The sequence below is a fragment of the Alligator sinensis genome, unplaced genomic scaffold (assembly GCF_000455745.1).
Source record: "Alligator sinensis unplaced genomic scaffold, ASM45574v1 scaffold1010_1, whole genome shotgun sequence".
Taxonomy (NCBI): domain Eukaryota; kingdom Metazoa; phylum Chordata; order Crocodylia; family Alligatoridae; genus Alligator; species Alligator sinensis.
In genome coordinates, this window is record NW_005842624.1 from 546,581 (window position 1) to 572,020 (window position 25,440).

General features: G+C 40.0%; 1 protein-coding gene across 1 annotated transcript in view; it reads left to right on the plus strand.

The window, feature by feature from the left end:
- The window catches only part of MYCBP2 (MYC binding protein 2, E3 ubiquitin protein ligase), a 282,082-nt gene that overhangs the window by 84,643 nt on the left and 171,999 nt on the right, over positions 1-25,440 (plus strand). Inside the window, exons 18-20 of the mRNA XM_025215130.1 lie at positions 8,347-8,454; positions 21,765-21,884; positions 22,782-22,863. Of these exons, the coding sequence (XP_025070915.1) occupies positions 8,347-8,454; positions 21,765-21,884; positions 22,782-22,863 (310 nt within the window). The remainder of the gene's footprint in view (positions 1-8,346; positions 8,455-21,764; positions 21,885-22,781; positions 22,864-25,440) is intronic.

Here is a 25,440-nt window from a genome sequence, read left to right on the forward strand (position 1 = left end):
GGCTGCTGCTCTGATTCCCGACACAAGTATGGATGTAAAAGACAGTTTTGTCGAGTGGCTGGTAAACTGGGTTCTCGTGGCTGTTTATTTTAACTCTGTTATTTTAGGCTATGAAACCTGCTCTAAAGTAAGTGTTGTGCTTTTCTTCAAGATTTCTCTTGTATCTGGAGGTCTTGTCAGTTTCCACTATGGCCACTTTTCCTTTTCAGGAATGTTTCCATTTAGCATTATAGATGTTGTTTCGATGTAGCTGATATCACTTAAAATCTAGACTTTCTTGGATCATTTTTGGTTTAGCTTTTCTAAAGACTAGAATTTTTTCAGTATAGAAACTGAAATGTTTGTTTATCCTAGTGATGAATAGTAATAAAGTGGTTCCCTTTTATATTTTTCAGTATTCGTTGATATATCTTGACCACCAAGTTTTGATCACACTTCTGTGGATAATAGGTGGAATAGATAAAAATTACTTTTTTGATGGCAGGCTGGCAGGTGTAGATTTCAATAATTGTTAATCAGCCTGGAGGAATTTCTTCCATCTTGTAGTGCAGCATTTTTCTCTGATGTTTTTCCTGTTCATTATACAGGTTGAGGCAGTAGGGAAGGTGTCTCAGGTCAAAACATTTTGCTAACAGTGGTATGTGAACAGTGTAAATTACTTGCTTTTAACTTAGCTCAATCAAGTGGTATTACTGCTTTCCCATGTTTAGACAAGATTGGAACTAACTGGATAAGAGTTTTGTAACTGAAAGTATAATCTGAGTAAGAAATCTGGATGCTGGTAGTAAGGATGGCTTCTGCCACATAACACTGGGCAGTTTGTTTACTTGTGTGATTGTGTAGGAAGGTTCCTGGAACATTATCTGCTTTTGAAATCTCCAGGAATACTGTGGGCCCAGACTGCATTTTCAGCTTGTAAACATAGTGGTTAAATGTAAACTTCTTTTACTTGCAGCATTATTCCCTCATCTATGCTAAACACAAAGCTGCTTATTATAGGTTACTTGAAAGCTACAGTTAGCTCAGAATACAGCTGCCCACTTGCTTAATGGCATTAGCTGCAGGAAGCATTTTTCACAGTTGGTTCAGCTGCACTAACTTTCCATTATAGGTGTTACTTTGCTCTAAGGGGACCACCCTGCATCTTTTGTGTCTTGACTTTCCAACCTCTATAGTACTGATAGAGGCCAATTCAGTTGCTTGATTGAAAAATTGAGTCTTCAGCTTGGTGGTTAGATGTTGATTGACTTGTGAAACCCAGTTCTGACAGTTTGATTTTTTTTTAGCACATGTGTGAGGGTTTATTCCCTGGTCACAAGCTGTTATCAGAGGGCTTGAAAACATTGAGAATGAATAGAAGTCTAGGCAAAATCTCTTTGCTTTTCTTTAACAGTTTCTATATGTATTCTGGGTGTCTTGTATTAATACATTTTGTAATTTTTTTAGCTGTGTATGTGTTTGTTGTCTATTGTCTCGTGTGTGTTTACAGAAGACTGTTCTCTTCTGTCCATATTTTTACTGTTTAAACTGCTTGGATGAAACCAGTTTAGTTTGGCTCCCTTGGAGATCTTAGGCTGCATTCTGTAGAGTTCTGCAAGGTTAAAGCCTTAACTCCCACATGGTTTGTAAGATTCATAGGCTTTTAACTCCATCCTTGAAGAGTAATACAGCTCAACAGAACTGAAGCTGAGCATTAAAATATCACATTACTTGCTAAAATGGTCACTTTTATAATACATTAGTGTCTATCTGTCCTGTTAGGTTAGTGGAGTCCTTTTCTTTCAGTCTGAGGGCCAAGCGTGGTTGCAGAAGTTTAGTTGGTCACTACTGATAATTGGGTCAGATTTTTGCCTCAGTTCTTTGCTCTTAGTGCAAAGTATGAAGACCACTAGTCCCTTGATGACTCTCTTGGCCTAAAGGAAATAAAAGCAGCATATCTGAGTCTAACAATTTGTCCCTGTTGCTGCCTGTAGCTCACAGGCAGCCAGAAGCAGGAAGAGTAATAGAGAATACTATATTCCAGCCATTTCCAGTTAGTTTATGATCTCATAAGGACTAGAACCATCTGGCATAAATGAGGACTATATTTAGTTTGCATTGAAGTATTTTACTGCTAAGGCCAGTTTGAAGGCAGTCTGAGCGGTAGCTGCTTCTCTGCTTCATGGTACTTGTTTCTATTGGTTGGCTTGGGTGGCTTTGTTAGAATGGGAGCTATCCTTTGTGGTTGCTCTGTAGGCTCAGATGAAACCAGTCTTGTGCTCCTGTCCTGCTCTTTTTGATATGGCCACAATTTACTTCTTCTTGGAACACAAATAGCCCTTGAGACATTGGTTGAGATACTGCTGCTCTTTATATAAAACAATTATCATAGTAATAAATCTGCATAACTTTTATATTTTACTCTTTTAAAATTATTGGGAAACTGCCTGAGACAGTTAACTAAATTTGCACAGTATTGTTGTTTATCACTTTCCAAGTAAGTATTTTTCATGTGTGTACACATATTTAGTAGAAAAAGGTAGTTGAAAGTGCTTGACAGTCTAATATGTTGCAGGGGTTTAGGTTGTAGCCATGTTGGTCTAGGCAGATATTTGGGTTGGTCTAATAAAAGATATCAAATTCACCCAAGGAACCTTGTCTGACAGTCTAATATGTATTTAAATAAGTGATGCAGCTTAAATTGGTCTTATATTAACTAATTAGATAGTCCCTGCAATATTAGTTAAGCTAATTGTTGATATATTACTTAAAACAGGACTGTTCTTGTTTCTCGGAGATTCTTCTATTGTTGCTCAGTAGTGCAAAGAAAATAGCAGTAGAACACTTTTCCTAAAAAAAAATGCTTAAAAACAGGAAGTCATTAGTGTGTTAAGAGTATAAAAGCAAACATCTATTTGTTCACAATTTAGTTTTCATTCTTAGTTTGATATGTAATCAATGTATAGTTTCATCTAAGTTTAGACTTTATTATACTTTGTAGAGAGAGAGTGTTCTTCCTGTGCTTTGTCAATTTAAGGCCCTGATACAAGTCCTATAAAGCGTGGTTAACATTATCAAATACCAGATGCATGGTTTTGAACTTGGTGAGCAAGGTAGCTGATGGGTTCCCTCTCCTTGGCAGTTGGAGACCTGTGTACATGGAGTCCCATACAGGGCTGCATCAGGTGAAGGTTTCGACTTCCTGGTTTTTGGGGAGCACCAGTTAATTGAAAGGGTATCATTGGCTGATTGGGATCTGATTCCCCAAAATCATGTGTCCTGCTACGTATGCGTGGCATGCCAGGATGTGTATTCATTGGGATCCAGGATCAGATCCTGTTGTCCCATTAAATTAACATTTGCCAGTAGCCTAGTGATGAGTGCCATTATCTGAGAAGAATTTGGAAATTGGTTTCATTATGCTTTCTGCCAAATGTGCTGAGTGTTGACACAGTATTATCTGACCTTGGTTGTATTGGGCAATTAATGGCTTTTTTAAGTATAAGCAAGTGATGCAATAAATTGCTTAGTAATTAATTCATTTTCTGAAAATTTAATTTAGCACTAATACTTCCAAGTCTATTAATTGGTACTTAGTATCTGAAAAAAAGTATTAAAGAAAAATTACTAAAAATTAAAGCATTAAATAAAATAATCACATAGTAACTGTAGCTGTGTTGCAACAGTTTTAAGTATTGTTCAATCAGCCATCCATTTGGTCGTTTTAATCTTTTGCCTTTACATCAGTTTACTAGTGATGTTACCTATTGTTTGTTACTGTAGTAAAAACCAATTATTTAAACTAATAATTGTTTGATTAATCATTGGAGAGAAAGTAACTTTACAATTGCATAACTTAAATATTTATCTCAATGCTTTCAGTAGCTACAAGTTTCCTTTTTCCTAAGCATGTGAAGTGCCTTTTATTTAAAGTCAAACAGAATCAACATAAATATTATATATCCTACAACAGATTAAAAAAAAACTGAGTTTTTTTTCCTTTCCTCTCTTGTTTCCCTAGGGCACCCACAATGCCCTAAGCTATCCAAGTAAATTCTAATTGAAACCTCATACATATTAACCAATATAAAATGTGAATTCTTCAACTATGAAAATAAAGTGTTGGTTGTTTTTTTTTTTAGATAAATCAGTTACCTTTTAAAACTTCAAGTTTGCCATAGACATTTTCCAAGAAGGACAAATGTGTGCTATTTTAAGTTACTTCACAAACCATATAAACTAATTCACCTACAGGGCTCATCCAGACATGCTTGGACATTTGGTTCCCCGGGGACAAGTAGCTTTGGTGCATGGCAGGTTGTCCCAGGTGGGGTAGAGGAGGCTGGGACCAGCACTGGGCTGGACCTAGCAGCCTTACCTGGGGACCTCCAGGGGCTGCAGCCGCGGTGATTCTGCCATGTGGAGTCTGGCTGGCGCTCCAAGCGGCCCGGCTCTGCTTTTTAGCAGAGCACACAGGCCGAGCATGCGTTGCTCCACTTTTTTTTATTTTTTTTTTTCCTGTGGGGTGATTTTTTGACTGGGGTCAAAAAAACCTGAGGGAAAAAGTCCAGCACAGTACACGCTCAGGCAGCACACCTTGCAGCACAGAGAACACCAAACTTGTTTGGTATGTGGCCCTGTAGACATGTTTGCAGCATCACATACTCCACAGCCATGCTCGTCTGGATACACCCACTATGTACAATGATGTTAAATATTAAAATGTTATTGTTCAACCATTGAGAGGTTTGGTAGAGACAGAATCAAGGGAGTGTTCAAGACTTAATTCAACATCTCCCCCCACTATAAATACTCCTTGACTTAATTTATTTTTCATCTTCCATTCTTTACACATTTGAACCAGAAAGCTTCCTCTCCTGTTCTACTGGGGAGTCTTCAGGGTAAGAATATTGAGAACACAGAAAGACAGTGCCTGCTCTTTCTTCCAGTACAAAGTACCACAGAAGCCTATAGGAGCAGGCAGCATGTATTACAGGGAAAATTGTGCTCGGCCTTTATGGAGTGGAGTGGAATGTGCTTAGATAGAATATTGACAACTGATTTTTTCAAAGTGCACTTGTCAGAGTAGAGAATTATTAAACTTTAGTTTTTTCAAATGATTTTATGTTGGGCAGATGTGTGAGATTTTCTGTAGGAACAGAAAAAGGCAAGACTATGCAATGTCAGTCCCTCTGCCCAAGTTCAAGACTTTGCTATAAATCGTGGAAAGCCTTACAACATCTCAGTTGGATGCGTTTTTTCAAGACATGGGCAAAACAAAATGTATTTAAAATTTTGTTCTCTGAAATGTCTGAAGGTCTTTGTGATACTTTACATAATAAAACAAAATAAAAATCCTTCTGAAGCAGATACTGCGTATGGAAATTTTTTCAGTTTTGCAAAGTTATAAATTCTTGAAAACTGGTGCTTATAACAAGTGCTAGGGAAATGTAACAATCTGTTGTGCTGTAAACTCTACCTCTTTACAGTAGCCACAAATTAGCCAAGTGCCTGCTGGAGTGCGTTAACTTCCACATTCCAGCAGACTCGATCGGTCTCGTCTACTCCAACACGCTGGAGTTATAGTGCCTCAGAGCAGGCTCCCTGCACATGTATAGGAGCCCAAGGTTTCTTGTGCAAATTTAACTACCTATATTGTGATACCATCTTTGGTTACACATGATCATACATTATCTTTTCCTACTATTTCCTCATTCACTGTATAGAATAACTGGTGCTCACTGAATGAGCAGTTGACAAAATTCTGTTTTATTACCCTTGCTTCAGACCTTACCGCACATTATCACTCAGTACTCTGAACGTAGAATGATTAATTTTCTTGTTGACTTTTCTGTTGCAGTCATTTCTATAAAGATTTGTGTGGTTCTGCAACACTTTTGATCTTTTCCCAACACCTATAAGCTGAAGTACTGCAACTGTTTACTTTTTAAATATGGGAACTGTGACGGAAAAATTAAGGTCAATAGTATCTACAGATTTCTGGCATTTCTGACTTTTGAGTGCTTGACTTCACACGCTTAGTTCTATTTCATTGATATATTTATGTGTAGCTTCCTAGATATCTAAAAAGCAAACTGGAAAAAAAAACTATTTTGTGATGACATATGGCATCCACTGAGCTTTTAGCAGGGTTAGACCCATTAGTTTTCTTGTATAAGTTGCAGTTCCCTGAACTATGCAAAATAACTGTCAACAGAAATAGGTTCTCATCCCTCTGTGGACTGAGATGAGAGGGATAAGACAGCAGAGGAATGGGAAGACTGGGATTTTGGGAATCTTTTCAGGATCTGGAATGGGGAATATGCTTTAGGAGTTGTGGAGTCTCTTCCTTGTTCACACCTAAGTATTCCCTCAAACTGTTTCTTGTCCTTATTCTCATCTCCTGTGTAGTTGCGCTCTTGACTTTTTCAAGGTTTTCTTCTACCTTCCTCATACAGGTCTAGTCTTGTCCTTTAAATCACACTTTGCTTTTCCTCCTCCTTCTGATCTCTCCCAGTCCTCCTGTCCCTTTACCCCACCATTCTGCTTCTTCATCCTTCCTCTTCCTTTTCTAGTCTCTAGTTCCTTTGCCTTATTAATATCTATTATCTGCTCCCAGCCTTTGCTTGTGTTTGTTCCACTCAGGTATCTGACGTGATAAAAGTTGCCTATGAAGAGAAAGGGAGAGGAATTGGACTAGGAAAATGGTAGAATTTTAGAAGATGTAAAGGAGGATTTGGCAGGTTGAGGGGAAAGGTTCCACTTTCTGAGATGTCTGGTAGGAGTCTGAATAGAAAGCAAATGGTTTGGTGAGGAAAAACATTCTCACGTCATTGGTGGAGAGCAGTGGTTTTCAACCTGTGGTCCATGGACACCTGGGGGTTTGCAGATTGTGTCTACGGGGTCCTCAAAAGATGACTATGATGAAACGTATGGGAATACCCACACTTACAATTCAAAGGGGTCAGCACTTCCATTTGAAATTTTTTCAGGGTCTGCAAATGAATACCTGGTGTAGAGAATGTGACTTGAAAGTAAAATAGTGGGAGTGGCTGCTTGGTATAAAGAGAGCCGAGACAGACCTCAGAACAGGGAATAGGGAATTGCCACAGAAACTTTTTAGGAAGAGGTTAGGAGAAAAATAGGGAGTTCAGGGTTTCCACAGTTTGAGGGAGAGACTTAGAAGAAAAACAGATATAACTGTGATAACCTGTTGTGGTGGATGAGTGAAATAGAGGCCTCATCAGTCATTTCTTCAGTAACCTTGGTGAAAATTGCTGGGATTGATCAGAAAATGGGGACTGCAGATGTGTCCACCTGAACTTAAAAACACTGGAATATGGAACATTGTATGAACAAAGTGTTCATATATGGTGGATTCAAGAAGCTCAAGAACAGAGAGAAAAATATATAGTAGACTTTAAACACAGATGTTGGGGTTTTTTTCCCTCTTGAAGTAAGTATTAATTTCAGTGGGATAAGAATGAGACCCTTCACAAGGCCTTTCACTTGAACTTCCTGATTTACAAAGAGTACATGAAGAAAAATAGAATGTAAATGAACTAGAAGCACTGGTTTCCAAATGTTTGCTTAGAGCATCTACAAGGTACTTAACATTTGTCACATTTTTGTGGAGATTGTCTAGCCCAAAACGGTAGCTTGGGGTCTTGCAAATAACTTTTTCAAGTGTAAATAAGTTCTATGTAGGTGTGGGCAGGGCACATCCATGAGGCAGCTCTTTTTCATGATTTGTTTAAATTGTTCCCTTTTAATTCTAAAATAGGCCACCAGAATTAAATAGTTTAAATAACTGTCTCCTCCTAGTGAATGTTCATTGATTTTTCTGTATGTATTTATTCTGAATTTCCAGTATAGGGAACTTTACCAACCATGTAACTTCCTGCTTTTTGCATTGACAGTGATATATACATGTTGTGACAAACTAGTACTTCTTACAGCATAGTGGTATAGAATGTAACATGATCTGTCATCTACTTTCAAAGAAAATATTAAGCATTTCCTAGGTGGAAATTCTGTTCCACCTGGGGTTCCCTATTGTTCAATTGTCTTTAGTTAGTCACTTTCGTAAAAATCAAGGCAAAATCTGTCTTTTATGTGAGAAATGTACTGACTCTTTAAATATTATTTTAGAGAGTCAGTAAATAGTATTTTGGTATCATCTTAAATGAAATTAAGGGGTTTTGTTTTGTTTTTTTACTAGGAGTTGTTGGGACATGCACTTTTAAGTTCAATATGTAATTATGAAGATTCATTTTCTCATGCTTTTAAGTTTAAATTTTTTTTTGTTGATCACACTGTTTCCATTTTGTGAGCTTTCCTATGCATGTACAAAATGTTTCTCCTCAGGCCCCCTTGTATTTCCTGGTCCTATTTTTATGAACCATCGAGAGCAGGCTCTAGCCAGAATAAGACCCCATCCAGCACAGCTAAAGCATAAGCGGGACAAGCACAAAGGTATTTGGTCTTCCTTATGGACATATGCCCATCCTTCTAGTAATATCTTCCTCCACTGAATCTTTGTTTTCAGAGAAATGCTCAAAAGTAATTCTGTCTTATTTAGCTGTCTTAACCTGAGGAGAAAGAGAACACTTTTTAAACGCTGAAAAGTATAAATGTTTGACAATATCTACATCTTTTGTTTTTGCTTTCTTTATCTTTGATAAAGTATGTCATTGTTTTTCTGTGTGTTTTTTCTCATTTTTCAAAATAAAACTAAAGAAATTTACACACCTTTCTAACTTCTTCTGTTGGGACAGATGACTCTATTCTGGCATTTCCACTAACATTTCATTTTCTTGTCATTCTTTTATGATCTTTCATGTTATGCATCTGCTATGGTTCCTAAAAAAATCCATTAATTCAGGGATGCACTTAATTCTCTTGAGCTATACCATCTGTTAGGAAGTTGCCTTTGATAATACATCTGGTTGGTATAAGATCATAAACTAAATAACATTTTTGTGCTGGTACTGAATGCAGAAGATGTACAATATAAAGTATAACAGGTACAATAAGGTTTTGGAAGCTGAACATTTTTTTGCAGGATTTAAATCGAGATATGGCTGTCTTACATATTTCTGGTGTCTCTATACCAGACAAGCTAGAAACGTTATTAGGCGGTACTGTGGAAATCCACAGTATGAGTCATTACATACTAGAATATAATAATTTTTGTACATTTCTGAAATATGAAATGAACATATGCTGTATCTGACTTTTTCAGATGTTGGTTGTTAGATAAAGAGTGATTGTTACAAACTAATTTTTTTCTTGGAATTATAAGAAAAACAGATGATTTGAAAAATGTTGATCAACATACAGTATAAGGACTAATGTAATGATAGATATATACCAAACCTAAATGTAGTAAGTGGCCAGAATGCTAAAGTTCAATTTTAAAATAGAAATTTAAAATAAGAATAGCATATGTTTTAATACCTTTCTAAACGAACCATGAGAGAGCAAGGTAGGTATGTTTGTGCATCATCATTGGAAGACACAGTAAGAACATTGAATGAGGAGGCTTGAATCACCAAAATGTGTTTTGTTTTCTTTAAACAAAGGAAATAAAACACAATTTATTTCAAAAGAAGGTGTATGTATTTTGACAGTTTGAAGAGAAAACACTCTGAGCATGTTCACTTACTAGAAACGCATGCCTAATTATGATTATAACAGATCATAGAGTTACTCCAGGCTTTTTCCTGGGAAGAACATGCAGCCTGTCATTGACCAGGACCAGTCATCAAAAATATCAAAGGAATTTGTCGATAAATCAAATGATCTGACTAAGAAATCTTTCTGATATCTTGAAAAGATGTAGTGCATATGCACTGTCAGTACTCCAGCACTACCTGTGAAGTGCTGCAGAGGGCATTATCAGGAACTGTCTGAAATGATGACTTCAGTATGTTTAAAAAACTGAAATGTAAAGGCAAGCTCTCATATTAATTACACTGCTTATTCCTTATCCCTTTACAGCTGCCAACCCATGTCTCTACAGCTAATGGGGAAGTTGTCTCTTTTCAGCCTATACATTCCCTTGGCATAAGTATCAAGGACCCAGAGAAAAGGTGTGGTGGGTGGAGTCTTCTCATTATTTTGTCCACCGGTTAAGCATATCTTCCAGCACCCCTAATTTTGATCCATTTGACCTATGGTCCCTTTTCTTACCATGTATAATCTGGACACAATCCTTAGTTTTTATCTAGGAATTTTTGTTTGAACTATTTTTTTTTAATAAGGTAGCAAGAATTTAACATGCAACCATTCTGTGTTATAGGCTGAGTTGGGCAATTTAGAATAGTGTCTGTCAACCTTTTCAGAGGCAGAGGACCCTTTCTCCATTCTTTTTTGAATGTGGCAGCATCCCCTGAGAACCACTTCTGGTGCTACCTCAGCATAACTCAGTATTTCTCAACTAGAACAGGGGCATACAGCTGGAACTGTTCCACTTGCCTCCGGACCAGGTGTGGACCAGGAAGAGCTATAGCTTGAGCCAGCTCCTCCAGCTGCTATCTGGTTTAGGATTATTGGATGCCCTAATGCAGCAGGAGTGTGTGTGTATTGCAGTGCTGCAAGCAGAGTAGTTTTGTGCCTGCTTTGTGGCATCCATCAGGGCAGTGGTTCTAAAACTTTTTAGATGCAAGGCAGATCTCCAGAATTTTTCACAACTTAGCAGCACCCTATTTAAGAAATTGTCTTAAATATATTTTATAATGTCTAATCAATTACTAACAAATTGATTTTTATAATTATTTTTATCTCATTGTGCTGTCTGCCTCCTGCACAGCCAGATCAGGAAGGAGCTGTGGCAGGAGCAGGTGGTTTCACCACAGCCTTTCCCAGTCCAACTCTGCATGGTGTCCCCTAGAAACAGTGGTGTTCAGGGCCAGATGTCCTGTCCCATGTGTCTGTGTTCAGGAAACAGGCTGGAACCAAACTGAGAAGCAGCTGCAAGAGAAAGCCGCACCTGCCTGTATTACATTATGTAGGCAGGCACACTGTTTCTGCTGCAGTTCTTTCAGGTTTGGTGCTGATGTGCTTTTTGAAAATGGAGCAGCCTAGAGATAAATGCCGGCCCACCAAGTAGAACTGTCCTGCGTGCCTGTGTTTTTAGAAGGCACATCAGAGCCGAACTGGGAAAGCTGCAGCAGAAACAGCTCGTCAGGTGGCTTGATGAAGGTAAGCATGAATGTAGGTAAGTATGCCATGTCTGCTGCAGCTGCTTCTCAGCTTTGCTCTGACTTGCCTTCTGAAAACAGAGGCACGTGAGGCAGGCAATTTCGCCCCACAGCACTGGTAGTGATGGCATTGTGGCACCTCTGCTAGGTTCTTGCAGTACCCTGGGGTGTTGTGGCACCACAATTGAGAATCACTGATTTAGTGTATCGGACTTAACACAGTATGTTTTTTAAATGTAATAAGAGTAGTCCATGCCTCTGATTCTGATAAGGACTTCAGCAAGCCAACCCTGCCTTCCTGATGTGCTGCTAGACGCTTCATCACCTTTATGAACAACTGCTTCATAGTTGCCAGAATGGTTATTTGCACAATTTTTGAGGGAAAATGAATGCTTACTTACCTTGCAGGAGGCAAGGGTTCTTCCGTGATATCTTTTTTATGACCATTTTATAGCTGAAAGAGAAGTTAGATTAGCTTTTGGGCACAAACTCTGGTTTCTCAGCTCTCATTCAGACTTATCTTCCAAATGTATAGTAGGTCTAATAAAAGATCTCAAAACAACCCTCACCTCTTGTACATTTCCTGGATCACCACTGCTACAACATTGTAACCCAGCTACTTACTTACCAGTAGTTGTTCTCCAGATAGCATTGTGCCCTTAAATTTTCACAGCCTCCTTCATCCCTACCTCTTAAGAAACATGAACATTTTAGTTTGAAGGAACTGAACAGAAGGTGGCTAACCATTCTTTTCTGTACCCTGTAATACAGTTGCAAAGACATGCAGGGCTTATGCTTAACGCCAACAGTATTTTTAAAGTATTTTTTTAAAATCTTGGGCTTTAATGCATTGGGCATGAACATATCCATAATCTACAATGACTGTGTACATCATACCTTGAAGGTTAATAGTTACTATAAATGCCAGTAACAGTTTTTAATTTACCTTTTAAATATTTGTTGTAAGAGGGTTGTCCTGCGCACTACCAAACTGTACTGTTTGGTTAGATCACTGGTTCTCAACTTTTTTAGACTCAAGGCACTCCTCAGAATGCCATACAGTATTGTAGTTTTCATTCTTCTTTTTTTAATTACAGGAAATTAATAGAACATATTTTCTGTTGCAGAGAACTCAGAAAAACCACAACAGGACACAATGTTTTTACCTCTGTGGATTCCTATTTAAAATCTCTGGGTTGAGCTTGTGAATTGTGTTTGCCCACATAACAGTGCTAATGTTGTGCAGCACCCTACTATACCGTTGAAAGGATTTTAGCACACCTCAGTGTGCTGTGGCACCCTGGTTGAGAATCACTGGGTTAGATACTGGAGATTTAAGCTTGCTGCAGGTAAGTTTTAGGTCCCCAGGCATACATTGTGTTTCTGTCATGATTAACATGTTAATCATGTCAGAAATAGCAACATATCACACTTTTGTCGAATGTATTGTCAGCATCAATGTGTGGACTTGCCCAGGGCCTGCTGCCTTAAAAATCCTTGCCCTGCAGCACTTACTTTTTAAGGCTTTTTAAGGTGCTAGGTCCTGGTGAGCATCAAGGTATGGGGCAGCTCCAGGATCTGGTACACAGCCCTCCCCTGCCTGATCCCCAGAACTGAATAAATGACAGCCTGGGTCCCAATCTGTACTGTCCGCCCAGTGCCAAATCCCATGTGCTCAGCTGAGCCAGCAGCCCTAGGATCTTGGGCAAAGCCACTCCCTTCCTAACTGATGAGATCAGGCTGGGGGCTGCCTGCTTGATCCACAGAGGCTGCTCGGTGCATCTTTAAAAATAGGTGCAGAGCTAGGGTCAGGGGAGTTTCTCCCATCCCCTGCTGCGTTTGCTGTTTTAAAGAAGTGCCTGGCATGAGCAGCAGGGGATGGGAAGCTCCCACATTCCCAGCTGTTTCTGCTGAGCGGCAATTTAAATGCTTCAACATGGCGGGGGACTATGCACCTTTCCCCAGTGCTTAGGGAACTTAAAGAAGTGGGTGGGCATGCAGCTGGGGCTCTCGGCCATACACCTATGTTTTAAAGGTTCAGGACACTGTGAGCCTGACATCAGGGAAAGGCTCCCTGATGTTGGGTTCGTGGCATCCCAGACTTAAAAAGTGGACATTCAGCTGGGAGCACCAGCTGCATCCTACTTCTTGTTTCTCGGCATCTACAGAAGTGGTATTTGGAGTGGGGAGCCCTTGGCCTCCCAGCCGTGGGTACCTCACTGTGTTAGCAGCTAACAGTCATGTAACTGAGGTCTGAGGAACTGTCTCATTCCCTGAATTCTGAGACCTGCCATGAATGTCTGGCATGGCAGGTTGCTTGATTTGGTGAGTGGGATATAAAGATCCTCAGACCTTCATTACATTGCTTCCTTAACTTTGTCTGCCAGCAGTGTAGGCTTTTTATTGAGCCCTGAAGATTCAGCCAGTTTCAAAACCATGATGCTGTTGCCTACTGGTGACAAAGAAAGGTGAGTGAATTTGGATTCCTCAAGTTTTACTTTCTCGTGGTCCAAGTTACTGAGCAAAGTAACGATATGGACATATGAACAAGCTTCTATGAGATAAACTAGGGTGTGAACATAAAGAGCATCAGCTACTCTACCGTAACTGCCGAAGTGTGCGCTCTTAATTTCATGGTAGTGACAAGTTAGACTTCCCTCCTTTCATTAATGGGTACGTTTTGTTGCATTTACCATACAGAAAGATTATATCCTAGGGCATTTATACACATACATTTTCATGCCCAGACATGCCAGAGATCCAGCATGTCAAACTCGATTAATCGAGTCTGTTCCACATGCGAGCTGACGCACATGGTGCTTTGTCACTTGTAGTTGTACAAGTGGCAAAATGGGCATCAGCACAGAGGAAACGGCAACGGTGCATTTTTGAAGTAAACTGTGCGTTAGTTCAAAAGTGGACCGCTGCCATTTTCTGCTCCTAACGCGCATTTTACTGCTTACACAACTGCAAGCAATGCAGCTCTGGGTGCTTTTCAAAGCACCCGGCACTGCGGTGTATGTATACATGTTTTATACATGTTTACATGTATAAAAATGCCCCTAGAATATTAGGGTTGGAAAGGGTTTTAGGAGGTCATCTATTCCAACCCTCTGCTTAAAGCAAGACTATTCCCAGCTACATCATCCCAGCCAGGGCTTTGTCTAGCCAAGTCGTAAAAACCTCTCAGAACGTAGATTCCACAGCCTCTCTGAGTAGCCTGTTACTACTCGCCTAGTGAGAGAGTTTTTCCTAATATCTAACCTCAATTTCCCTTGCTGCAACTGGATACCATTGCTCCTTGTTCTGTCATCTGCCACCACTGAGAACAGTGTAGCTCCATCCTCTTTGGAACTTCCCTTTAGGTAGTTGAAGGCTGCTGTTAAATTTTCCCTTAGTCTTCTCTTCTCCAGACTAAATAAGCCCAGTTTCCTCAGCCTCTCCTCAGAAGTTGTGCCCCAGCCTTCTAACACTTTTTGTTGCCCTCTCGTACTCTGGGTGGCAGCGATCATGACCTGATAAGGTTCACCATCCACTGTAAGACTGGGAAATCAGTCAACAGAAAGAAGTCCTAGATTTCAGGAAGGCAGATTTTGGCAAACGCTAGAGGCTAGTTGGAGAGACCCTCTACAGTAAGCAACTGGATAATTTGGGAGTCTAGGTATGATGGTGCTTCCTTGAGGCAATGCTCAGGGCTCGAAAAGAGGCCATCCCCATGCAGACAAAAAGCGGGAGAGGAGCCAAGATACCCGCTAATGCAGCCCAGTATGCCATTAGCTTTCTTTGCAACAAGGGCACACTGTTGACTCATATCCAGCTTATTGTCCACTGTAACCTTCAGGCCCTTGTCTGCAGAGCTGTTGCTTAGCCAGTTGGTTCCCAGTCTGTACCGGTGCATGGAATTGTTCTGTACTGAGTGCAAGACTTTGCACTTGTCCTTAATGAACTTCATGAGATTTCTTTTGATCTAATCCTCTCTATTGTCTAGGTCCCTGAATTTTAGCTGTACCCTCCAGTGTATCTGCTACTCTCCAGCTTGGTGTCATCTGCAAACTTGCCGAGGGTGCACTCCATCCCATCTTCCAGGTCATAGATGAGGATACGGAACAAAACTCGTCCCAGGGACGACCCCCAGGGCACTCGACTTGATACTGGCTGCTAACTAGACATTGAGCCATTGATTGCTGAGCCCAGCCATCCAGCTAGTTTTCTGTCTGCCTTATAGTCCATTCATTCAGCTCATACTTCCTCAGCTTGCTTGCAAGAATGTTGTGGAAGATGATACCAAAAATCTAAAGTCAAGGTATAGCACATCCACTGCTCTTCCTGCATCCACAGGGCCAGTCATCTCATCATAGAAGGCAATCAGGTTGGTCAGGCATGACTTGTCCTTGGTGAATCCATTCTGATTGTTCTTAATCACCTTCTCCGAGTGCTTAGAAATGGATTCCTTGAGGACCTGCTTCATGATTTTTTCCAGGGACAGAGCTGAGGCTAACCAGTCTGTAGTTCCCTGGATCCCCCTTCTTCCCTTTCTTAAAGCTGGGCACTATATTTGCCCTTTTCCAATTGAGCAGGACCTTTCCCAAGCACCATGAGTTTTCAAAGATAATGGCAGCAGCTCTGTAATCACATCAGCCAGCTACCTCAGCACTCTCAGGTGCATTGTGTTGTGAGTTGTACATGTTCAGCTTTTCAGAATAGTCCCTAACCTGTTCTTTTGCCACTGTTGGCCGCTCATCTCCTCCCCAAACTGCTGTGCTGTCAGGTGCAGTTGTCTGGGATCTGACTTTGCCTGTGAAGACAGGTAAAAAAGGTTTTGAGTACTTCAGCCATTTCTGTATCATCTGTCACTAGGTTGTCTCCCCCATTCAGCAAGGGACCCATACTTTCCCTGATTTTCTTCTTGTTGCTGATATGTAGAAACCATTCTTGTTACCCTTCATATCCCTTGCTATGTGCAACTCCAGTTGCACTTTGGCCTTCCTGATTTTATCCTTGCATGCCCAAGCAATGCACTTATACTCCTCCCTAGTCATTTGCCCAAGTTTTCATTTTTGTAAGCTTCCTTTTTGTATTTCAGCTATATACAGAAGCATTTACCGTGCAGTAGCAGAATGCTCTGAATTTACATTGTAGCTAACTTTGCCATAACTTACTCATATGTGCATTCACTTACATTACATGCCTTGATTAGTTTAGTTCCTATTCCTGCGCTCAAAGGATCTTGAGCAACTTGGAAGGTTCCAAAATGTTGTAATTGAAAATTCTGTATTATAACTATGCTTTTGTGTTAAAAACAAAACAACCCCCCCCCCCCCAAATAAAACCTCCCTTAAACTATGAAATCGAGAAATGCTTAAATTGTAATTTCATGTACATTTCCTTTTATGTCCAATATGCTTATCTAACTGTGAAGCACAATACATTATCATACTTTCACACAAATTGTTGGATGTGCACAGATAACGAAGCAGGTGGCACCAGGTACTTTTCTTTTTTTCACTGCCCATCTGGCAAATTTATCATACGTTATACTTAAAAAATTATAATACATAAACAAAAGACAGTTGTATGCCTAACAGAGAGTTTTATATTTTTAATATAGTTTTTGTTATGCAAGTAGTTCATTTCGTTGTTTGCATATTCATAATGTAATAAACAAATTCATTTTTAAGAAAGAAGAAAATTTACAGGGCTTTCTTTGAATCTTTAAATTTAGTCTTTATGCCCTGAAAGGACTTTGGAGAACCTTAAACGTGGAATTCCAAAGGATACTGGAAAATGGCAAGTGCCAAACAAATAGCTGTTTACCTTTTTTTGTCATTTGACGAAGATAGTTCTCTAAGCTTTTTTAAAGAGAACTTATAAAACAAACATCCATGAGGTCTGATGACCCTGTTGACAATAGGCTAACTATAAAAAGGGAGAGTAAAGCAGAATTTGTTCCTGAGATTCTAAAGGAATGTTATATTCCGTACTTCTATTTTCATTACATCTAGGTAAAAGTAAGTATTTTAAAGCATGTATTTATATAAGCAGTAGTAGAAGTGATAGAAACTGTTGAGAGACCTCTTATTTTTAATTTCCAGAGTATTTTGACCAATATAGAGATTTGGGGTACAAAAAAGAAAAGTATATCTTTACAAAAACAAACAAACAAAAAAGGTGTGTGTGTATATGTGGTGGGGGGGGGGAGGGGGTCATTATTTTGACCATTGGAAAAAATGCCTCATAAATTACTTTTTCAGCCTTTCTTTGAAAAACTTCACTGTGTGATGATAGACTTTTGGAATTCAGACCTTACGGTGCATCCATCTACCACACTGGGAATGCCTGAAAGCTGCCAAGAAACTGTAGAGCAGAGTGGGCAAGTTGAAGCAGTTTCTCCTGCCCCAACACTTGTCCCAAGTGTACCATTCTGCACTCTAGGAGCACAACACAATTCAGGACAACTGCTTCTACAAAAGGGAGAAAGCCAGTGGATTTCCTCACCCACCCCCCAGCAATCAGTACCTACGTTAGTATGTGGTATGAGTTATCATTCCCCATTTAGGAAATACCACTTTCATTTCACTGCTGGCAAAATGACGTAGTGTGTGAAAAACCATTCAATTTAATCACAAGACAGGAAGCTGTGCCATCTTTTGACTAATACCAGGGAGTCATGGTGCTATTAACAGTGTGGGAAGCTGCAGTACTACAGTGCTGTTTAAAGGGCCACTGGTGCCTCTGCAGGAATAGTTTTCGGCCTCTCTTGGAGTGTCATGCAGAGGAGAGGAATGAATCTGGGACTGTTCACTCATCATGGCAGGAGGATCGCTGCAGGGTCCCATGGCAGCTTGCTGCTGACTGAATTATAAGGGAGCCTGTGCTCTTTTTCCTTCCCTTCTCCTTCCCAAGGGGAAGAGGGCAGTAAAGTAGAGCATTGTGAAATATTGGAGATCCTAGAGAAATTGAGATGAGTGTATAGCCATTATATGTGTTGCTAGATAACTTCCCTTTATAGGGAAATTGAGTTAACGTTTTTTGCAGATCAGCCAGTTTTGTTATGCAAGAAAAGGTTTAGCACCTGAATGCTAAATTTTGTGCCAAGAAAAGGCCCTGTATAAGTTGGCACAAGTGTACCACCTGTCCATGACCATAGTTAGTCCTGTGTTTTAAATGGAAAAAGTTTGGAGTGATACTGAGTGTTTAAATGTGAAAACTGTATTGGTATGTTCATGGTTGGTTTGTCACATAATGAAACTATTTTACCAGTTTTCTTTAGGAACAAATCTTCAGAAATCACACACATAAATTAGATGTAGCTATAGCTTTACCTTTAAAGATATCATTTAAGTGGATATAAATGTTTCATATATTTCTTTTCATATTGATTTGCATGTACATACATGTACATATCACAATAACACAGACATTTAAGAGAATTGAAATTCTATTACTTTCCTAGAAGAACAGTGGTAAAATTGTCATATACCATTCCAAACCATCATCACTTTATAAATAAACTTTATTAATCACTTTAATAACCCTGGATAACATTGTCTGATATATTGGTATTAGGGCTGGCAAATAATTTAAAAAATTGCTTGTGATTAGTTGCACGATTTAAAAAAAAAAAAATAGTTGCAATTAATTGCAATTTTAATTGCAGAGCTAAAAATTCAAAATTCTGCACAGAAAAACTCAAAATTATGCAAAATTACGCAGGTGCTTTGTATGGTTGGGGGTGGTGTGTGTGTGGGGGGGATTTGTGAAGGTGTGGGTGCCCTGGCAGGGTGCAGGGTACTGTGGGTCAGGACGGAGGGGCATCAATAGGGCTGGGGTGGTTGTGGCTGGGGAGGGGGGGGTGGGTTGTGGGTGAGGAGTGAGGGGTAGAGGCAGGGCATGGGCATATCCCTGATTCTCCTCCTCCCCCCTACCAGTCATACCCCTGCCCCTTCGCCACAGGTGTCCTCTTCATTGAAACTGGAAATATGGTAACCCTACAGGAATGCAGCTCAGCTGCAGGGTGCTGCTCTACACACCACTAAGTCTGTCCTCTAGGGAGAGGAAGGAGCGGTGGGTTGGTGGGGGCACAGATCAAGGCTCCTATAGTGAAGGAGGATGTGGGGCAGGGGCTGGGGTGAATTAGACCCGAGGGCTGGGGCAGGTCATAGGATAGAGAGACAGGCAGCTTGTTTGGGGCCCACGGGCCAGGGCAGGTTGTGGGCTGGAGCCATGGGCAGCTTGTCTGGGGAGGGGTAGGTGGAGTGCAGCTCCCCACTGCTGTGTACATCCCTGGGGGAGGCATGGGGGGCATGTGCCCCCGTATTTCTGCATGGTGCAGAGGCGGGCTGGGCTTCTGTGCCCTGCTGCCCTTGCCCTGCAAGCTGCGCGCTGGCCACGCTTCTATCACCCGCCAAGCGGTGGGAGTCGCAACATGTCATTGCATGACTCCCAGGGCAAAGGCAGTAGGGTGCAGAGCCCCAGCTCACAGTGGATGGCATGCCTCTACTGCATGCTCAGATCTGGGGGGGACATGCCCCCTATGCCTCCCCCTGGGGTGCACGCAGTGGCAGGGAGCCACCCCCCCCTCCCCGATAAGCCACCTGCGGCTCTGTGTCATGACCTACCCCTGCCCCACTCCCTCATTCACTGTGGGGGCCTCTATCCGCACACTCTGTCCCTTTCCTCTCCCCCACAGACTTACCTGTTGGGCACTGTTCTACTTGCTGCCGGGCTACATTCCTGGCTGCGTCCATGTTGTGGCTGCTTGTGTGTGTGCGTTTTTGCACGCCACCCCATCTTACTACTGCAGCGGTCTGGAGCTCGTGCCTAACTGCCCTGCAGCTCCTCTGCACTGCTAGTGCTGCTCCGCTGGGTGACCCGGAGGCAGCGGTGACTGTGACGGAGCAGAACCCAGGTGCAGGCTCCAAAACCACGTGCACATTTAACGTGTTAAAAGAATTAACGCAAGAACCAATTAACACGTTAATCACACACATTAACAGTGGTTCATTGACAGCCCTAGATAGTATACGTCTTTCTACATGTGCATGTATTCAAAATACATGGAGATACATACATACTTTGTGTATATAATTTGGAATGAGAGGTTATTTTCAGAAGTGAGGTTATAATGAAAGTCCTAACATAGCCTTAACAAGTGTGACAACTGTTTTTTAAGTACCATGCAGTCAGAATTGGCTTTGTGACTATATAGAAAGAGGCCTAAAGATCAGATCTGAAAAGTTTGTAGGATTAGACTTCACTGCACAGAACGGGTGAATGTTGACTTGAACCTCTTAGTAGCTCATGCTTGTAGGTTCCGGGAAAATTACAGTTAAGAAATATAAGACACAGTAACATTTTGCATACTTTCAGAGCTAGCTGCAATAAGCTTGGCATTTACCAAAGTTAATAATCAGAGTAGCCATAAAAGGAACATGACATTTTGGGCCAGTTTTCTTGCTTGCTTCTTCCTGAATTTTTCTTTAGGGGTGTTTTTTTTGTTTTCTTTGCTAATTTCTGGTAAGCTTATATGACTTTAAAAGTTTTCATATGATAACGATAGTTACAAATGAGTTACAAATGTCTGCTGTCCATTTCTGATAGTAACATGGTACTCTGGAGCCATTTTGTCTATCAGCAGTGACAAGAAAGACAAGTTAAAGGGCAGCAAACTGTACCAGCACTCTTTCTTTAGAGCTTTCAGGATCCAGCGTCCTTTGTTTCTCCAGCTGCTTTAAAAAGGAATTTGCTGCCTATTTCTCTATCAATTTAGTTTCCGGTCATATTATGTGGTGTCCTTCTCAGATTTCTGTGGGACTATAGCTTTGTTACTAGCCTGTCTTTTACAGCCCTTTAATTGACATATTAATGTGTAGCAAAGGTACTTATTTTTCAGAAACTTAGTAACATTCCTATTTTGCCATTGAGTATTTTTGTCTGTACCTAATGTGCTCTGCCTTTACTTGAACAGCAAATTCTATGTAAATCAATACTAATTAATAAGATGTATTAAAATACTAATATAGTTTCTGAAAAAAGTACCTTAAAATGGGTGTGGTAATAATGTGTACATTAGTATTGTTTATGATGAACTGCATAATAATGATTTTGAAAATTAGGAGTAACCTGGTGAAGCCAAATTTATGTAACTTGTTAACGTGAACAGTTGTGTTGGAGGAGAGATCAAGGAATGGCTAACCATTTGTAATGCATGTTGACTGCATTTTATAAGGGGAAGTGGTGGTTATATCTTTTTCTTAAAGAATTGGAGTAGCAGTAGAATTCTTCTGCAACAAGTTTCCATATTAGCTTTTTTAAATTTTACGTATCCTGTTTAATAGATAAGAATATGAACTCTGATCTACCTTGTCTTTTAGCAGAATCTTCTTGCAAATAAAACTTCCATTTCTGTCTCCAATCTGCTTTGTTAGATACCTGCATTTTGAGCTCTCTCTCTAATAAATGGTACTACTGGTTCTTTACTGCTATCTTGTTCCATCTTTCCTATTCCTATCCTTGGCCTTGTCTATTATATCACTTTCTTGGGGGAAAAAGGTAGGATAAATTTATAAACTCTGTTTGTAGACGGAAGCGGAGAAAGAGGTGAGAAAGATGCCAGCAAAATCACAACCTATCCTCCAGGGGCTGTCCGTTTTGACTGTGAACTCCGAGCAGTACAAGTCAGTTGTGGATTTCATCATTCAGGTACAGAGCTGCAGCTTTTAACCAGTGTTTGCACTATGTTTAAATAACTACCATTTAATTTTCCTGTTCAGATAGAAATGGGTATTTCTCAGTGTCAGTTTCTGATAACTGATTTTTAAGTTTTTTACTACCTCTAAATTTTACATGACATCTCTTCTGAATTTTAATCTGAACATCTGGTAAGCAAAAAGATAATACAGTTTCTGTCAAAGAATAAAATGCGTCTGCCCAGATTCTTAGTAGGTTAATAAGTGTAAAAATACTTCTGGCAGTAAGCTGTCTGGTAAATGTAATAAAATGGGTAGTGAGTTTTTTGGTAGTTTGTTGTTGTTTTTCAGTCTTGCTCTGAATGCTGTGTTTCTGTTTGAAAATACAATACATTTATTTTCATAATGAAAGTATTGAACAAAACAGGAAGGCTATAGCTTTGTAGATGATAATTTTTAAAAATGACATGCTAAACATTTCAACTTTCTCTTATCAGGAAAGAGGGGTTTTATGTATGTATTTTTAAGATCACGTATTGAAAAACTTAGAATCTTTTAGAGCTTCAACTTGTGATGTGGGGAGTGTTTACAGCTGCTATTAACTTCAGTAGATTTGAGGGTGTCCAGCATCTGTCAGAAGCCATTGAACACTTTGCATTATTGGAATCTTAAATTGCAGTTCTTTAAAAGCTTATGCACAATATGCTTAATTTTAAACGTGATTCTTCTGCTTAAAGCAAATTATATAAATCCTTGGGGAATACAAATCATAATTTATACCTTATTCAGCTTTACTCAGTTACCTTCTAAGATATTTTAGTAATGCACAGTACAAATCAAAATGCCAGAGTATAAGGTGTTTCTAAAGTTACCAGAAAACCTTCTGAAAACAAAATGTTTTTATTTTTAGTCGTTTTGATGGAGAATGGTGATGTTTATACGTTTGGATATGGACAGCATGGACAGTTGGGTCATGGAGATGTTAATTCCAGGTATGCTGAAAATATATTAGAAGAAGAGCTTGCATGTGTTGTTTATTAGAAGAAGCACTGAGTAATAAGCACAGTGAAGCAGAGAACTAGTAATTATGAAGCTATACATGTTCCTGTACATAAATATAAAAAACCCCATAGCTTATTCACATGCTAATACCTTTTGTCTCACCACTTTTCAGGAGATCTTTAAGAATGACACCAAGGTTTCATTAAGACTTCATTAAAACTGAGCTATATTTTTCAAGTATGAAACAGTAGTTTGTTCTGTGATGCACTATCCTTTTTTAATTTGGTTTACAGTTGCTAATTCATTTCACCAAATTCAGTCAGTCAGTATGAATTAAAAGGAAAATACAGTAAAATATCATATAATATGTGTATAAAAGAAGTATAATACATTTTATTGAGTATGTTGTTGTGACTGCTGTATGCGTGCATATATTACATATGCATAAGATTGGGAAGGAGAGAGAGACAAAGAGGTGTATTATTTTTGTAGGACCTGCAAATCCAGGGACACTAGGCTCTTCCAGAAAATCTGGAATTGACTGACTTCAAGGCAAAGTGCCAACTGTAGTGACTTACCTTCAACCTTGGTGAAGTCATTGGTACTGACTAGAAACCTTGGCATTGATGGCCCCCATCCCTGCACCAAATGGTGTACTGCTGGCATCCCAGTTAGGAAAGCCGGCAGATAAAGATGGAGCTGGGTGGACACTAAATATAGCTCCAAGTGCAAGTGTAAGAGAAATTCCCAGTGGGATAACAAAGAAATCCCGTCTCAAAGGTCTGAGCAGCTGAACCTTTAACCTGATGAGGAGGGACCTAGTACTGATCTCAGTATCAGTCTGTAGTAGAGCCCAGTGAGGACCTGAAATTAAATTTTTAAGAGTCTAGGTTATCTTTAGACACATTCCTTGTGCTAAAGAGGCGGTTGGCCCTACTGCCATATTGCCATGACACCTTAATTCTGAAAGTAGAAAGAAGTTGGTGTGTAACCATTCTGGCTAGGGTTGATTGGAGGAGATTTCTTATCTGTCTGCAGAGTGCAACCCATGAAGGGAGCACAGAGTCTTATCAAGAATTCTACCCCAGAGGAATGCAGGTGGCATGGGGTTGGCCAGCCCCAACCATGCCAGTGTTCACATGCCATGCCATATTTGACCTTGTTGGGGACCTTCTTTCGTGGATCCACGAGCTGATGCCCTCATGTTTCTGTTAAGAACAAAAAGGGTTATAAGAATTGTAGGGTTGATGAGGGTCTATGTAGAGCTTTGATTATCATTTGTATGGGATGGTTTGGATAGGGATGATCCTGCCTCAGGCAGGGGATTGGACAAAGTGACTAGGAGGTCCCTTTCAGTCCTTATCTGATTCTGTGATTACATAGGAAAAAAATGCTTCTCAAATTACTCAAGCAGCAGAAAGAATTTTTCTAGTATGTAATTAGTCAGTTCACATCAAAATCTGTACATCCTCCTAACAGAGAACAGATAGATTGATGCAGTTTATTAGTCCTTATCCAACTTTCTGGAAGGGATTCTTGAAATTTATGAGACTTTTGAAAACATCTCTATGTTGTTTCAGCTGAGAAGTAAATGTTCTTGAAATTTTCTATAAATTCCCTTCACCATTTTCCAGATATATAGAGAGTCTGAAGTGCATAAAGACTTCCTCACAGAAAGATAGCAGAGCTTGTATGTGGTAAAATGGTAGGGTGACCAGAAGTCCCACTTGCTCTGAGACTGTCTGTCTTAAACACTATCCAAGTTTGGTTTGACCAGAAGATAACTTTTGTCCTATTTTAAGCAGGACACATTTGAACCAGGATTGTTCTATGGAGCTCCTTCTTTGTCCTCTCCAACCCATCTCCTCCCGGCTCTATCAAGCTCTGCATCCTGCAGTTGTTCAGTGTGCTTAGCTCAGATCAGACCTTGGACACAACTGAGCATGCTGGAGAATGGTGGGGGACAAGAGAATCACGGTGTTGTGTTCTGACATTCCACTAATATGGTCACACTACTCGAGATGAAGCTTTAAAAGTATAGGTGCTGAAAAACTTATGCCCTTATTGTCCTTCAGTAAAGGAAGACTGGCAGGAAGAAGACTAGCAATAGAAGGACTAGAGTTCCATGAGTGTGTTCAGTTTTGCCTAGGCAGGTATGGAAGTACAGTATGTATTCAGTTTAGGAGAGGCATGATCTAGGCTGGAAGTGGTTGGCTGTGAAGCTATAAGATATTGGAAATACACTTACTGTGAACACGGGTTAGACCAGCTAACAACTAAATTTATTCCAGATGAAATAAGCTATAGGGTTTTGCTTTTGTTTTGGTGTTATAATTGCATTGTTAAGAATTTTGCTGGCATAGCTCTGCCAATTAAGGCTTGTACCTCGGAGACATCACATCCCTAATTGACATAGCTACACTATCAAAAATTTGTAGTGCAGATCTGATTATAGTCTCCAAGCCTTTCCTTTCCAAAACTTGTTGTTCAGTTTGAATAGGGATAGCTAACCATTCTGTCTGACACCAGCTGATGGTCCCCATCTTCAAAAAAAAAAAAAAAAAAAA